This window comes from Amblyraja radiata, chromosome 13 (assembly GCF_010909765.2).
Source record: "Amblyraja radiata isolate CabotCenter1 chromosome 13, sAmbRad1.1.pri, whole genome shotgun sequence".
NCBI lineage: Eukaryota > Metazoa > Chordata > Chondrichthyes > Rajiformes > Rajidae > Amblyraja > Amblyraja radiata.
In genome coordinates, this window is record NC_045968.1 from 32275565 (window position 1) to 32292831 (window position 17267).

General features: G+C 42.5%; 1 protein-coding gene across 1 annotated transcript in view; it reads right to left on the reverse strand.

Moving 5' to 3' along the window:
- Positions 1-17267, reverse strand: part of ephb1 (EPH receptor B1) — a 413679-nt gene that overhangs the window by 88617 nt on the left and 307795 nt on the right. The window contains exon 6 of the mRNA XM_033031666.1: positions 7479-7603. Within this exon, the coding sequence (XP_032887557.1) occupies positions 7479-7603 (125 nt within the window). The remainder of the gene's footprint in view (positions 1-7478; positions 7604-17267) is intronic.

The following is a 17267-nucleotide window of genomic DNA, read 5'->3' on the forward strand; positions in this document are numbered from 1 at the left end:
GTAATTTAATGTAGTTTAGTGTATTATAGTCACGTTTACTGAGGTACAGTGAAAAGTTTTTTGTTGCTTGCTATCCAGTCAGCGATATGACTATACATGATTACAATTGAGCTGTGTACAGTGCACAGATACAGGATAAAGTCCAATAAAGATAGGGAGTGGTAAAGAGTACTACATGATAACTAGAGTGACCCAATGGAACCTCTATACATGGTGGATGATTTTATAAAATGAGGAGCAGGTGTAACGCACTCAGCCCCTCAAATCTGCTTTGCCATTAATCAAGATCCAGACTGATTCCTTACCTCAGCACCAAGTTCCTGCAGTATCCTTATAACCCATGGTTCCCTTAATATCCAGAATGAACTAAATGACTGAGCTTTTATAATATCTGAGGTGGGGAATTCCAAAAATTGAAGTAATTTCTCCTCCTCACATCCTAAACTGTCTACATCGTTATTCTGAAATTATGACTGATTCTAGACTCCTCAGCTAGGGAACGTATCCTCCTTACATCCAGCCAGTTGGGCTCTATAAGTTTCAATGACAATAGACAAAAGACAATAGGTGCAATAGTAGGCCATTCGGCCCTTCGAGCCAGCACCGTCATTCAATGTGATCATGGCTGATTATCCACAATCAGTACCCCGTTCCTGCCTTCTCCCCATATCCCCTGACTCTACTATATTTAAGAGCCCTATCAAGCTCTCTCTTGAAAGCATCCAGAGAACCGGTCGCCAGCGCCCTCTGAGGCAGGGAATTCCGCAGACTCATAACTCTCTGTATGAAAATTGGGAAGTCTTGCATTGGGAAGTCTTGCATTTATATTGCATCTTTCCAAAGCTTTCTAACATCCCAGAGCACTTTGCGATTAAGATGTATTCTTGTAGCGTTGCAACCAATTTGCACCTGTCACGGTCTGAAGAATGGCAATGAGATAAATGACTAGACAGTCCAATCCAACAATATGATTGTGGTTGGAAAGACTCGATGCCAACCTGTTGCTCTACTCTGAATAATAAAATGCCATATTTTATTCCCATGGACACTTTCACCTTAGCTCTTTTACCTCGGAGTTGAAAGATCATCGATTCGATGCCACTACTAGGATTTGAGCGGAACCTCAGTTAATGGTTTAATGTTATCCCAGGTGAATTGCAGTATTGAATGTGCATTCTTTCTGGTGAAATATTAATCCCTTAACATGAAGAATTCAACTGGACAACTGAATGAGAAGTTGGAGGTTCCACTCTCTTGGCAATATTTATCCCTTCTTCAACACCAAAAAAGATATCAATTCATAATATAATTGCTATTGTGCGCCTTTTTGTAGAGTTTAGATAGACAGCATCGCAACATGCCATTACAGTGGCACAGCGGGTAGAGCTGCTGCCTCACACAGCTAAAGATCTGGGCTCGATCCTGACCTCTGTGCTGTCAGTGAGCAGTTTGAACATTCTCTCTTGACTGCATTGGTCTAGTCCGAGTGCTCCGGTTTCCATTCACATCCAAAAGACTTGTGGGTTTGTAAAATTGTCCCTAGTGTGCAGAGAGTAGATGAGAAAGTGGGAAACATGAATAAGAATAAATGGGTGATTCATGGTCAGCGTGGACTTGATGGGCCAAATGGCTTGTTTTCATGCTGTATCTTTCAAGGCCCTTTCTCCCACTAGGTCCACGTCAACCATTGATCACTCCTTCACACAAGTTCTATGTTGTCCACTTTCTCATCCTCTCCCGACACGGGATGAGGGGCAATTGTATTTTTAGGGGGGGGCAATTAACCATTCTTTCGGCTGCAGGGATGATTGGGTGACTTGCTCTTCCCTTCCTATCCCATTTTAATTCATTTCAAATCCCTGAATAAGTGGCTGGAACTCGGAGTGAGCGATTTCTCTTCTGCCACATCTACGTCATGTCTGCGCGGTGCAATTGGAAAGCTTCAGAAGATTGCACAGAGCCATTTTGCAACAATGGATTTGTGGATGATAACAGCTAGGAAATTTCCAACAGCAAATTGGTTCCATCCTCCACACAACCGTGGGCACTAACTTCAGAACCACTTCACCTGGCAGATAAGGTAGCTTTAATGAAGACGGAGGATATGAAAGATGCTAAATAAAGGCAAGCTCAGTAAACCTGTTACATTACTTGCTTCAAATTATCTAATTTGTCTGGGTATCCAGTGGCACTATATTTTTGTGCTATTTTTCCAGTGTAGGACAACTGTGCCAAATGGCCAGATAGGGCACTATAAATACTATGCTGGTTCTTTATTAAGATGCTATGTTGGATACAGCAATTAAAAGTGTGCCACAGCAACAGTATGAATGACACAGAGGAAATTCTGAGCTAGAGTGATTAATAAGACATTGTCTTTGGTTTCAGTACAACCCTGGCTAATTGGAAACTAATTAGCCACTGATGCTTTGAACAGTTTATCAGGTCTTATACCAGCTGACTTGAAGCAGTGGTTCACACTAGACATATTTGTCAGTGATGGGTCACAAATGCAATCGCAGTCAATCTAAAACTAAACCAATTTGATGATAATGAAATGATTTGGTTTGGAACAGGGGGTATATTTACCCTCTTTGTTTCATGCTTTGTCCTTTGGAAAGGTTGGCTGTGGGCTAAACACGTAGGGTTTTTCCCTCATGAGCTCTGCTGAAAGAGACAAGTGACCATTCCCATCCCGATGCATTGGCCCAGAACCACGCAATCAAATTACAAAGCGATGGTTCCTGCTGCAGGGATGACCAGGACCAGTGTTAGCAAGGGCTCAACATATTTTACACTTAGGCTTGGCCTAGCTTCAATCCCAGAAAGTTACATCACTGGGACAGAACAACCAGCCCATCGTGTACTTTCTGATGTTTGTAAGTGCTTCTTAAACGTGTTGCACTCTCCTGCTCTTTCTCAACATCCCTGTGTTATTTATCCAATTCCTCTCTAAAATTCACCACTGAATCCAGCATTCATCTCCCTTTCAGTTCATAACAATTGACAACAGTCTAAATTACCAAATGAACTCTAAAATACTGAATTAATGTGGGTGACACAGTGGCTCTGCTGCCTCAGAGCCTGAGCTCTGTTTTGATCCTGACCTCAGGTGCTGAGTGTGTAGAGTCTGTATGTTCTTGCTGTGACCACATGGGTTTCCTCCAGATGTTCTGGATTCCTCCCACATCCCAAAGATGTGCGGGTTTGTAGGTTAATTGGCCTCTGTAAAATGGCTCCTAATGTGTAGGGAGTGGTGAATGTGAGCTAACATAGAACTAATGATCAATAGTCGGTGTCAACCCGATGAGTCAAAGGGTGACACGGTGACGTAGCTGCGCCTCAGTGTCAGAGACGCTGGTGCAATCTGGACATCTACTGCTGTCTGTGTGGAGTTTGCACGTTCTCCCTGTGCCTGCATGGATTTAGTCTGGGTACTCCGGCTTCTTCCCACAACCTAAAGGACGTATGGGTTTGAAAATTAATTAGTCTCTGTTAATGCCCATAGTGTGAAGGGAGTGGATGAGAAAGTGAGATAAAGTAGAATTAGTGTGAATGGATGATCGATGGTCGGTTTCAACCTGTTGGGCCAAAGGGCCTGATTCCATGCTGTACCTTGAAACTAAACTAAACCTTTGGTCCGCTTCTGCATATATCATGCTTGCCTTATTCGGTCGGATTATTGAGTATAAAAATCAGGACATCATATTGCAACTTTGATTAGGCCATATTTGGAGCTTTCTGTGCCCTATTATAGGAAGGATGTGAAGACTGGAGAGGGTGCAGAAAAGACTCATCAGGATGCTGCCTGCATTAGAGGCCATTCACTATAAGGAGAGGTTGGGCAAACCTGGATTGTTTTCTCTGGAGTGTTGAGGGCAGTGTATGATAGAAGTATATGAAATCATGAGAGGCATAGGTAGATAAGAGTCATTTTCACAGTGTGTGCATTTTAAATACTAGAGAGCATAGGTTGAAGGTGAAAGGGTGAAAATCTAAAAAATATTTGTAAGACAGTAATTCTGATACAGTGGTAAATGCCTGGAATGCACTGCCAGGGGAAGCATACGAAAACAACATTTAAGAGGCATTCAGACAGCCATATGAACTGGCAGTGAATGGAGGGAGAGACCGCATGCAGGCAGATATGCAGTTTAAATTAGTGTCTTGGTCGGCACAGACATTGTGGGCCAAAGGGTCAGTGCTGCACTATTCTATATTCTCTCACCACAGATGTTGCCTGCCCCGAGTATGTTTGTATCCCCTGAAGTTATTTAAGCAAAGGATGCTTACTAAACCAGTGGTCAGTTTATTTTTCCACACTACGCACTCTTCCATTCTCTTCTGCCCTCTCAAGAAGGTTTTACTCTATTTCCAAAGTTCCTAACATTTCTGCAATTAATCTTAAATGGGATTGAGATTAGAAAGGGCAAGTTTTTTCTCTTATACTGCCTGATCTGCAATGCATTTCCAACATTTGCATTTGCATTTCTCTACTGATAATTACTCAATACTCATTTGCTTAGATTGCCTCTCTGCCTAGCAATAAGACCAGTGCATGGAGTACGGCAATGTGGCTCTTCAAAATATGCTATGTGATCTTTTAAACCTTTGTAAGAGGGGAGAAAGACTGTTACTCTAAACGACAGTACTTCCCTGTTCTGAGCAGTGTTCCCTATTCAGGATGCAGCTGAACTATTACCCTACGATTATGAAGACAATTCCTCGTGTAGGATTTGGAGCCACTGCCTTCCTGCGAGTAAGATTGCAACTAAACTTCACAAATTTAAATAAGTACTTCCACAGTTGAGAGAAAAAGTGGAATGCTAAACAATGTGTGCCAACTGTGAGATTAAAGTGGCAGATGTAGACATTACAATGGTTTGATGGGTTGAAGAGAATACCTTTTCTCTGTGTTGTCTGAGAGTCCACATTAGGTTCTGAAGGGATGTGAAAATGGAACAATTTGAATGAAGACTTTGCCATTAAAATTCTACCTATCTCGGGAGGTACGAAATGAAAAAGCAATGGCAAATTACCAACGTATTGAAAATGGCTGTAATTCCTTAATAACTGACATTTTAAACCATTATGCTCACTCTGGAGGAAGTACAAATAGTTTTCTTGTCAGTTAGACCACAAAAGATGCAGGAGTTTATTTGATGGGAAATTTTAAATCAAAGCAATACATCCAAATGGAACAATGCATAGCTCTGGATATCATCAGATCAATACCTCTGCTAAAGGCATTCTCACTGAATTTACTGGGGCATGCCTCATGTATATAATGAGCAGAATGCCTAGAACTTCACTTATTTTATGTTCACAGGTGCCATGATGAAAGGAAAGCAGAATTGACTTCCCACAGCTGAAGGGGGTGCGAAAAAGGGAAAGAAACAGCAGGCCCAGCACAAATGTCCAACCTTTAATGAGCTTAACATTTAACACTAACTGGATTTGCCTGAGATGGTTGATCTGCTCAAGTCGTCTGCCACATTGACCACTAAGATATAAGAGCATTAATCCACAGACTCTGACCAAGAGTCCTGAGAAAGATAGCATATCTAGCTTTTTTTTTAATTCAACTTTTTTTTTCTGCCTCTGCAACAAAACTTTAGTGGAAGCTTAATTGCCAATTACTTGCACACATATAAGAGCAGGAGCAGAAAATAATTAAGAATAAGAAAAATGAATTATTTAACCACTTGATCCTGCAACTAGTTAAAGGTTTGATATCATAAGTAGCAGTTGATAATTCCATAACCAGTTGATGGTCAAAGTAAAACTATCAGAAATTAGTTGTTGATGGATGCACCCTAGCAGAAAAAGGTTGTGCTATGAAACCATTTTTTCCATCTAACTATAGCACCACACTTATCAATTTTATTTAGAAAGGTTAAGGGTGTTCATTGCTGGCTCTCTGAATGACGCAGTTTAGCATATCTCGGGGCCCTCGACACTAATCCAGCTCAGAATGATTGGTTGAGAGGTTCCTCTGATCTTTGTCAACTGGAAAATGACTTTAGGGCACTCACAACCCAATTTTAATGATTAAATTGTGCCTCAAAATATCAGTGTCACCTGGGAGTCTCTGAGGAATGTCTGCTACAGGAAAGTGAAAAAGAAATTGTTCAGTTTCTATTCTAGATAGAATTAAAATACATTCACAAAGCTAGGTCGAGTTTTACTTTTCATTGGACTCAATTCTTCATAAGAGCATTGGCTGCAAAACAAAAAGATACTTCATTCCTTGACTTTTATATTGAGCCAATTTATCAAACATTTCTGGAACTCCACATACATAATACCAAACACACTACCCTCATCACCCCTCGCTATCATGCTGTCAATGAGCCAAATTGTGTTCAGCAAAAGTGATTTTCCTTTAAACCAAGGGTTCCCAACCTGGGGTAAATTTACCCCCAGGGAGTAAATTTCACTTACCCATGGCATAGATTTGTTGATTCTGGATTTGTACATATTTTTTCTCATCGACTGACTGTGTTTGGTTCTGGTATACCAGTATCTGTTCATCTGGGGTCCTTGCGTCCTTATGGCATTAACATTGAATTCTCCCAATTTGGCTAGCCCTTGCTGTCTCCTCCCCTTCCTTAACCCTCTAGCTGTCTCCTCCCACCCTCCCATCCGCCCGCCCTCGGGCTCCTCCTCCTCCTCCCCTTTTCCTTCTTTCTTTCCCCACCCCCCATCAGTCTGAAGAAGGGTTTCGGCCCGAAACGTCGCCTATTTCCTTCGCTCCATAGATGCTGCTGCACCCGCTGAGTTTCCCCAGCAATTTTGTGTACCTTCTGTTCATCATTAGTTGTTCATAAATAAGTGAAATAACATTGTTGTGTGCTATTAAAGTTGCCAGGGGTAAACGGGACGAAAGAGGTTGGGAACCCCTGCTTTAAACCATAAAGTATTGGCCAATCCTCTGGCTAGCCAATTTACACGAGGCCTAAAGGTTTAAATGGTGACCGGAAGATTGAGGAGAAAGACTAAGAGGATTTTTTTTTCATTGTAAACTTGCACTGCAAGTTTGAAAGATGTTGCCATAAATGTCTTGGTGAATACATAATACAACACAACCTATGCTTCTTTAATACCACATGATCATGATCCAATTTACTTAGAATAACTGATCATTTAACATATAAACTTATTGTTGTTGTTGCATTTAATGTAACCTATGAAGCCACAGCAAGTATGTTCCAGGTTCATATGAAAAAATAAACACTTCTGAATCTTGAATCTTGAAATTGTTCCAGGATCTCAAATCTCTCTTCATGCTGTTGTATCCCAATATTAATATTCTCATAGTACTCAAAACTACATTCATTGTTCAAACCAGACACACTTCTATGAGATGTTACAAGTGTAATTCATGCAAGTATGTGGAACAATAAGCCAATAAATATTATAGGCAAAAGGAACAGTGGCATCTATAATATGACAGACAATCGGATGGATTTCTGTACCTTTTCATAGTATCGTAGTTCATAGTCCAAAATGATCCCATTTGGTTGATCAGGCTGTGGCCAGGATAAGGTGATACTGCTCATTGTGGAGCCCACTTGATGCATGATGGGAACCGTGGAAGGAGCTGCAAAAAAATCGAGAGAAAGGGAGAGTTAGTCTGTTTTTCCTTCATAGAGAAATCTGCTTTCAAATCCAACCACTTATTTCTGGCCTTGTTTCAAAATCATCTACATTCTGGGCATCCACAACTGCAGTTCAAGCCATAATTGTTAAACAAGTTCTTGCTCACAATCAGGTGGAAGGGAATCTTAACTTTGAAGTTGGGAAAAAGTGACAGGATGGTCAGAGAAAATCAAAAAAGTACTCATAGCTCAAATTGTTTTTATCTTTCAGTCAGTTATGTTTGTGGCTCTATTTCCAATTCTATACAGTAGTGGAGTGCCCCACCATGAATATTATTTAATGCACATTATTTTAGATTGTTCTTTTAAGAAGAACTCTGAATGGGTTTTCCATTCAGCCAAAGGGCGACCAATTTCCTTATCTGGGAAACTAATTCAATTCTATAGTCATAGAGTGTGGAAACATGCCCTACTGCCCAACTTGCCCAGCCGACCAAAATGTCCTATCTACACCAGTCTCAGTTGCCTGCATTTAGCCCATAGCCCTCTAAACCTGTCCTATCATGTACCCGTCTAACTAATTTTGAAGTGTTGGATTAGTCCCTGCCTCACCTACAGTATCTCCTCTGGCAGCTTCTTCCATACACCCACCAGTCTTTGCATGAAAAAGTTACCCCTCAGATTCATATAAAATCTTTCCCCCTTCCTCTGAAACCTATGCCCTCTGGTTCTCGATTCTCCCACTCTGGGCAATAGACACTGTGCATCCCCCCCAATCTATTCCACTCATGATTTTATACTCCATGATATTTTATACACCACTATAATATCATCTTCATGCATTCCAGTGAATAGTCCTAGCCTGCTCAGCCTCTCCCGATAGCTCAGATCCACGTGTCCTGGCAACATCCTTGTAAATCTTCTCTGCAACCTTACCAACATCTTTCCTATAACATGGTGCCAAGACCTGAACACAATAATCTAAATGTGGCATCACCAACATCTTATATAACTGCAACATGACCTCCTGACTTCTATATAATACTCTGACTGATGAAGACCAGTATGCCAAAGGCCTTTTTGACCACCCCATCTACCTGTGACACAACCTTCAAGGAACTATGTACCTGCACTCCTAGATGCCTCTGCTCTTCAGCACTTTAAGAGCCCTACCATTCACTGTATAGGTCCTGTCCATTAGACTTTCCAAACTACCACATCGCACATTTATCTGTATTAAATTCATGGCAAGAAAAACTTAGTGCTCTCAAAGGATCAGCAGGGTGTGTTCTATGATATGGTCTCTGAATTCTGAGGAAAAGTAGAGAAGCTGATGGTTTGCACAATTTGCTAAATATGAATGTTAGCAATTGTTCTACTGTGCAAATGTCTGTTTGCATGGAAATCCACCTTGTTAAAAATAAAAACAGGAAGAGCGAGAATGCACACAAAACTTCAGTGATCATCCACAGAAATGAAGTTGTTTTAATTGATTGACTGAAAGATACAGCATGGAAAACAGGCCAGTGCTCACCCACACACTAGTTCTATCCTACACTGTAGGGGCAATTTACAGAAGCTAATTAACCTACAAACCGGCACGTCTTTTGGAATGTGGGAGGAAACTGGAGCACCCATAGAAAATCTGCGTGGTCACAGGGAGAATGTGCAAACTGTGAACAACAGGATCGAACTCGGGCCTCTGGCACTGTAAGACAGCACCCCTATGGCTGAGCCACTGCACCACCCTATATCTGGCATCATTTGAGGATCATGCTGTTAATTCCCTTTATCCTGATGCCACCCTTTGTTCGGAGATATGACAAAGCATGAGCCTTCCAGACAGTTAACCTTTTCATAACATGTCGTGTTTGTGCTTGGGTTAGATTTGGTGAGATGATGTCATGCCGCACATATATTCTAGTCCAGTCAAAATAATAATAAGATTTTAAACAGCTCATATGAGGAGTAAATAAATCCAAATGCTTTTCTCTATTGGATTTTCTTTCTGGCAACAGATTTAGGTACGTGTGAGCCATCCAGGGGTGAGTTACCATTCAGGAAATGAACCAGCAATGAGTCCTTCTTTAACTAACAAGAGCTGCCACTTCAGGCCCATGTGTTGCACATCTCCCAATTTCCCTTGCTCTGGGCTCTAGACTTTCTTGAATGTTTTCATCCCACTATCGGTGAGCGTGCCTTCAATTAGCTGGGTCCAAAGCTTCAGAATTCCCCTTCAGGCTCAATCTTTCACTCTCTTTCCTTAAAATCAAACTCCGTACCGACAGTACCTGTAGTCAGGATCTAACCCGGGTCTCTGGCACTGTAAGGCAGCAACTCTACCACTGCGCCACTGTGCCGCCCTTTGTTTCAAAAAGTTACCCTTCAGGTTCCTATTAATTCTTTCCCCTCTCATCTTGTGGGAGGGGAAATTTGTAGTAAATGCCTACTATTTTCTGTGTGCTTAAGCAAAGCAAGAATTTCATTGTCCTATACAGGGACACATGACAATAAACTCACTTGAACTTGAACTTGAACTTAAATAACTAGCTTGTGATTCCCAAAACCTGGGTAAAAGACTCTGCGCATTAGCCCTATCTATTCCCCCCATGATGATAGACGCTCCAAGGAATAAAGTCCTAGACTGCCGAACTTCTCCCTATGACTCAGGCCCTCAAGTCCTGGCAACATTCCCAGGAACAAAGAACTGCATATGCTAGTTTACCAAGGAAAGACACAAAATGCTGGAGTGACTCAGTGGATCAGGCACCATCCTTGGAGAAATGGATATGTGACGTTTCAGGTCAGGACATTTCTTCATACTGATTGCAGGGGTGGCGGGAAAGAAAGCTATAAGAGTGGAGTGGCAGGACAAAGCGTGGTAGACCATGGCACGGGGGAATTTGATAGGCAGATGGTTGGATGAAGACCAGAAATGAACACACGATCAAGGTGTGGACAAAGGATTAGAGAGTTGTGAATCATGTAATTAGAGGATTGACGAGGTGTAAATTATTTAGGAATATTGTTTAGGAGTTGTTTGTTCCTAAACAATTCACACCTAGTCAATCCTTTATCTTTACAATTCACAACTCTCTAGCCTTCTGCTACATAGTCAATCCTTTTGGCTCACACCTTGTGTGTGTTCATGTAGAAACAAGGAACTGCAGATGCTGGTTTATAAAGGAAAGATACAAACTGCCAGATCAATCACCCCCACCCCTGCAATCAGTCTGAGGAAGGGTCCCAACTCCAAATATCACCTATCCATGTTCTGCAGAGATGCTGCCTGAACCGCTGTTACTCCAGCATGTTGTGACTTTTCTTGTGTGTAGTTATCTCTAGCTTTTGTCCAACCATTTACCCTTCCACTTCTAGCTTTCCTTCTCGCCACGCCTGAAATCTGAAGAAAGGTCCCGACCCTAAACGTCACCTATTCATATTCTCCAGGGATGCTGCCTGACCCGCTGAATTACTCCAACTTTGTGTCTTTCCAACATCCTTGTAAGTCTTCTCTGCATTCTTTCCTGCTTAACATCCTTCCTATAGCAACAAAAGGAATTTCTTGATGAGAGGGCGATGAATCTGTGGAATTCACTGCCAGACGGCTGCGGAGGTCAGGTCGTTGGGTATTTTTTTAAGGAGGAGTTTGACAGATATTTAATTGGTAAGGGTGTCAAGGGTTATGTCGAGAAGGCAGGAGAATGGGTTTGAGAGGGGAAGATAGATTGGCCATCATTGAATGGTGGCACACTCTTGATGGGCCGAATGGCCAACACCTGCTCCTATGACTTTTGAACATGAACATTCTTCCTATAGAATGCTTCCTATCTTGTTACATACATGTACACGGTTTTAGAACAATCCTGAATGAGCCAAGCATATCTTCAGATGTCTCTGCATTTCCTACCCTTGCTTGTTACGTCACAAATAAGCCCAAATATGACGGATAGAGAAAAGAATTGAAGCTACCTGAAAGAATGAGGTTGCAGAAGTGACTGTCTACATGTAGATTTCAGATGCGTCACAGTGCGACCCAACCACTTGACTTTAGGCTTGAACACAGACTCAAAAGTGAATGAGACCACTGAGTTAAGGCTCAAAACTATTAAAGATAGCTCCTCAAACCCACTCCAAGTACATTAGGAGTCTTGGATGCCCGTGATAAAAGTGGGAGCCCTTCCCTTCTATGCTGATGGTCTTCGGGATTAAAAAAAAGAGTTCCAAATGAAGAAGAGGGTCAAAAGATGTTTGGTCGAATTGAGCCAAAGGGGAACTGAAGAAACTGAAGGGGAACTGAAGAAGACGTCTGAAGAAGGGTTTCGGCCCGAAACGTCGCCTATTTCCTTCGCTCCATAGATGCTGCTGCACCCGCTGAGTTTCTCGAGCAATTTTGTGTACCTTCGATCTTCCAGCATCTGCAGTTCCTTCTTGAACACTCTTGGGAACTGAAGAAAGCCGTCTTAGTGATAGGAAGCAGTTTGGATACGATCACTGGTGCAGCAGACCCCGAGCACCGTGCTAGGTGAAGGATGCTTAATGAGAATACAAAGAGACTGTGGGGAGCCATTAAACTGGTTCCTGGGGTGTAGAAAGTATTGCATTCAGGACCAGAAATGAAAGGTCGGGTGAGATGATTAGTGACTATTTGCTTGTGCTGAAGAATTTGTCACGATTTGGAGCCTTCCTGAATTGAACACCCTGGGGCAAGTTCACTTCAATCAACTTTTAAAGGTTTAAAAGTCAAGTAAACTCAATCTATATGATTCACAATTCATGATTTAACTTCTATGTTTGCATGTAGAGTGGATATTTTAGTGGAGATGGCTTCCAAAATCACCATACAACTTTTGGCTGGTGCATTACAATGAGACATTAGTATCAATGAAGTGTGTTGCTTCACAGCAGCAACAATAAGTAGGAACTTCAACATTATGCACCATGCATGTGAGTGTCTTTGGCATGAAAGACGAGAAGATGGGGTAACATAAGATGGGAAATCGCTCATCACAGGGATCCCAGTTACAGCGGCAAGAATACTTCTCTCATAAAAGGAAAGGGCACAGTGGCCTCAATGTGCTTGGCAGAGTCAGGATGCCAAGCCAGAATATTGTCAGCCAAGGAGGTTCTCAGTCCAAGAGAAATGACAGAATCACCACAGGAAATGCCTGCATGATGCTGAAGCCAACGAGCAGTGTGAAGAAGGGGCAGTGACAACAGCCTCTCTGCCACTGGCCACAAACACGAAAATGCAGTTATGTTACAATCAGAATAGTACAGCTGCCGACTGCTTGATTATGGGCAGAAATATGGGCACGAGAAAGCTCAGTATAAGGTGGCCTTAGAGAGGTATATAAAATCATGAACAGTGTACATTTGGTGGATGGTCACAGTCTTTTTTCTCAGCAGAGGAGAGTCTAAAATCAGAGGGCATAGATTTAAAGTGAGAGAGTAAATGGTTAAAAGGGATGCGAGGGACAAGTTTTTCACATAGAAAGTGATCGGTATATGGAATGAGATGCCAGAGGCAGTGTACAGAAATGAGTGCAATTACAATGCTCAACAGATATTTGGACAGATACATGGATAGGAAAGGTTCAGGGGAATGGGTCAAACACAGGCAAATAGGACTAACTCAGATAAACATCTTGGTTGTCATGGACCTGCTTCCATGCTGTATACCTCTATAACTATGCTGGATGGTTAACTGGTTGGTGTAATTTACCCTTCAGTGAAGTGAAGCGGTTAGAATCAAAGCAATACGGATTTGTTGTGCATGCGACAGAATAAGTTACAGGATAAGGGAGAGGGGGAATGGGACTGGTGGGATTTCCCTGAATGGGTCTAATAGGCAAACGGCCTCTTTCTATGCTATAATAAGGAAAGGAAGACATAGTCTGATGAGATGCTGAAAACCCTGGGTGAGATAATAATCAAAAAGGGAAGATACTACTCACAATAGTCAACAACAAAAACAGACCAATTTTGTTAGGAAAAGATCGGCTCCAAAAGTGAGCTCTTTGCAAGTAGATTAGAGAGGCTTCCAGAGCAATATTCAGATTTAATTATGGACGTATCCACTGGTATTAAGAAGCAACTCCACTGGGGAGTAACTGAGCAGATTGGAATGATGTGGTGTGCTGGTGATCTCGGCAGGACTTCATCATGTCACTGACAACCCATCATCGCACAGGAGGAGGACAGACCACGACAGTGGACTTAGATCAGCACAAGGCATGGGATCTCTGTAAGTGGCACAGTGATGCAGCTGGTACAGCTGTTGCCTCACAGCTCCAGCAACCCAGCTTCGATGCCAGTATCAGGTGCTGACTGTGTGGAGTTTGCACATTCTCTGTGACTGGGTTTCTTCGCCGCAAGCATCTAATTATGTAGCTGGGGCTCATTTCTTTACCTTGTGAACTATGACAAGGAGTAAAAGAAACTAAACCCAGAAAGAGAAGCAGCCATTGGCAATTATATTTAAGATCCCAATATTCCATTGGTTCCCCTTTGTAGGTCAGTGACCACAAAGTTCCGCCTGGCATTAACGTCATAGATTCATAGATATAGCATGGAAACAGGCTTGTTGTCCCATTAAGTTCGCTACAACCAACCATCTACACTAATCATGTCCTGACCCCTTTTATTCTCCCCATATTCTTATCAACTCCCCCCCAGATTCTACCACTCACTCACACACTGGTGGCAATTTATACAGGCACGTGTCTGCAATGTGGGAGAAAAGTAGAGCAAAATCACGCAGCCGCAGAGAGCACGTGCAAACTCCATGCTGGGCTCACTAGAAATCCGGAGAGAAGTCACGTCACCAGTGTTGTCAGGCAGCAGTTCTACCTGCTGCATGACCATGCCACCTCTTACACACATCCCTATACTGTGGTTCTTCAGCTACTCAGCCACACGAAAGATAATCAACAGCAACTAATTAATTTACCAGCATATCTTTGGGATAATGGGAGAAAACTGGAACACCTGGAGGAAACTCACATGGCCATAGTGAAAATATGCAAACTTCACACAGACAGCACCTGAGGTAGGGGTTAAACCCTGGAACCATGTGGCAGCAGCACGCACTGCTGCACCTGACCACAATCTGCAGTCAACATCAATTTGGGGTCCAAGTACATTCTTGAAATAAAGTCTGTGATTTCCACAAAGGCAACTTTGAGCCAACACATAGAAATACGATATGCACCAAACATCTTGGTGCTGTAGATACCGTCGTATAAAGACACTGATTCAGACACAGAGGGTGCAACATACACCCTACAAGCAGAAGGGGACAATCTTCTTGTAACAAGAGACGGCGTATCCAGTATCCGCATCAAGCATGAAACTGGACTGATTCTGATATATAAAGCATCACAGAGGTTATGAATTTAACACAATTCAAGGCTGCAGCAAATGGGACCAGAGAATAGTTATAGCCAATAATGCAATAAATACAATAATGGATTGCATCTGGGGTCAGCATGAGCAGAGTCTACCAAGAAGCCACGGACAGCAATGCTGCCAGTTTGAGTCACCCGGGGGCTATTCCAGCAATTCCACACAGACCACATGGGAAGGGTGTGGACCATTCCCTGGTGCTGGTGCACAGCCATTCCAAGTGGATCAAACGATAGCACGTGGGCTCACACACCACCACTGAAAGCACTAGAGAGGAACTCAGATTCATATATGAAACACCTTTGGGCACTTTGCAACTGGACTGCCTTTATTTCCAACTGATTTTAAAAGCATTGAACTCGAGTTCTCAAGTTGGAATGGTGGAATTTGAATTGAAATGTATTATTAGCCCAAGCCTCAGGGTAACTAGTTCACTAACACAAGCGCTCCAGTCTTCTACACTCAACTCGCTGAATGGCTATCTGTTTCTCACTTAAAAGGTACAGGAACTGGCAATTACCCCCTGCTACAGCCTGGGTGAATGAGTTGGCAGAAACTCAACTCGACAACTGGACTTTCTCTCTCAGCAGTTAGCCCTTTCTTTCTAAGGAGGAGAATGTGTGATTAAAACCAAATCAATACGATGGGACTTTTGCTTTTTTTAAAAAATGAGAATTCTTGTCTGGCAAAAACACATTAATCAGGCTGCGTCTCACATTTATGACTGAGGTCCCATGAGATGCAATTCAAGTTATTTCTGAAATTGTCAATTAAAGTTTCAATTCAGTGTATGTATCTAATTGATCAGTGGCCTCAGTGAATACAAAGGAGGGCTCTTGTCTTTTTTCCCCTTTTCTTTGCTTTTAAATGTCAGTAATTTTGTTGGATAATGCTGGCAGGTGCGAGGTGTGTTTAATCACCGTGTCCAGCCCTTAAGGTCAGGTTAGATTCTGTCAGCATGAAATACCAGTGGAGCAAGCTGGTAAGCTGAACAAGAGCACTAAAGACAGGGAAATGTATGAAACAAATAGCTCTGTCAGGGGTCTAATCATCATGTTGTCAAGCCTCAATCTTAGTATCTGAAGCCAAGTGCCTGACATTTCCATCTGTGCATTTGTACCACAGGTATACTGCATACAATCAGCAGTAATTACACAAGGAGCACTGAGGCAAGCAATACCTCTCATGGCACACAGAAGGGTGCTTATTCAAAGAGAAAGTGCTGCAATAATATTCTGTAATTCTCTAATCCTTGCCTCGCTCTGAATCCTGCTTAATATACAATTAACTTGCACAAAATCCTGAACAACAAAATCAGTGGCTACTGAATAACATCAACAAGATGCATTGCAGCAACTTGTCGAAGCTGGTCCAAACTTGCGAGTTTAGTGAGGAAGGCTGTCAAAGGACACAACGGAATATAGATCAGTTACAGATGTGGGCGGAGAAATAGCAGATGGACTTTAATCGGATCAAGTGTGAGGTGTTGCACTGGGAGATCGAATACAAGGAAAAAATGATGGCTAGCCCCTTAACGGCTATTGCTATACAGAATTAATGGCTAGACCCTGAACAGCATTGATGTGCTGAAAGGTCTTGGGGAGCAAGTCCATGAAATAGCGTATGTAGAGAGATTGGTAAATAAGGTATATTGTATGCTGCCTTCATCAATGGGAGCATTGAGTATAAGAGACAGGAAGTTAATTTTATAATACACAAGACTGTGGGACCCGTTGGGTCCCATGTTCACATGGGAGGGCTGGTCCCCCAACGCAATATTCCACCTCTCCACCAATTCCAATATCTGTGGCCAGTGGGGGGCGGGGGGCTTTCTGGAGTGCTAGTATGGGTGTGGGCTGAAGAGACTGGTTTCCAGAGGGCTAGTATGAACATTGTGGGCCAAATGGATTCTTGGGGTGGCAGCTCAGTTACTCAAGCCTGATGTGCTGGCAGCTCACTCACGGCTGGTGGGCTGGCAATTGACTCACGGTTATTCCTTGAAATACCATTTCAAGCAGGGTGCAAAGCTACCAAATTCAAATGCAGTTTCCCACCATTTCAAGCAGGATGCAAGGGCACCAAATTCAAGTACAGTTTCATACCACTTCAAGCAGGGTGCAAGGCCACCAAATTCAAGTACAGTTTCATACCACTTCAAGCAGGGCGCAAGGCCACCAAATTCAAGTGCAGTTTCATACCACTTCAAGCAGGGTGTGCAGTTTCCTACCACTTCAAGCAGGGTGCAAGGCCACCAAATTC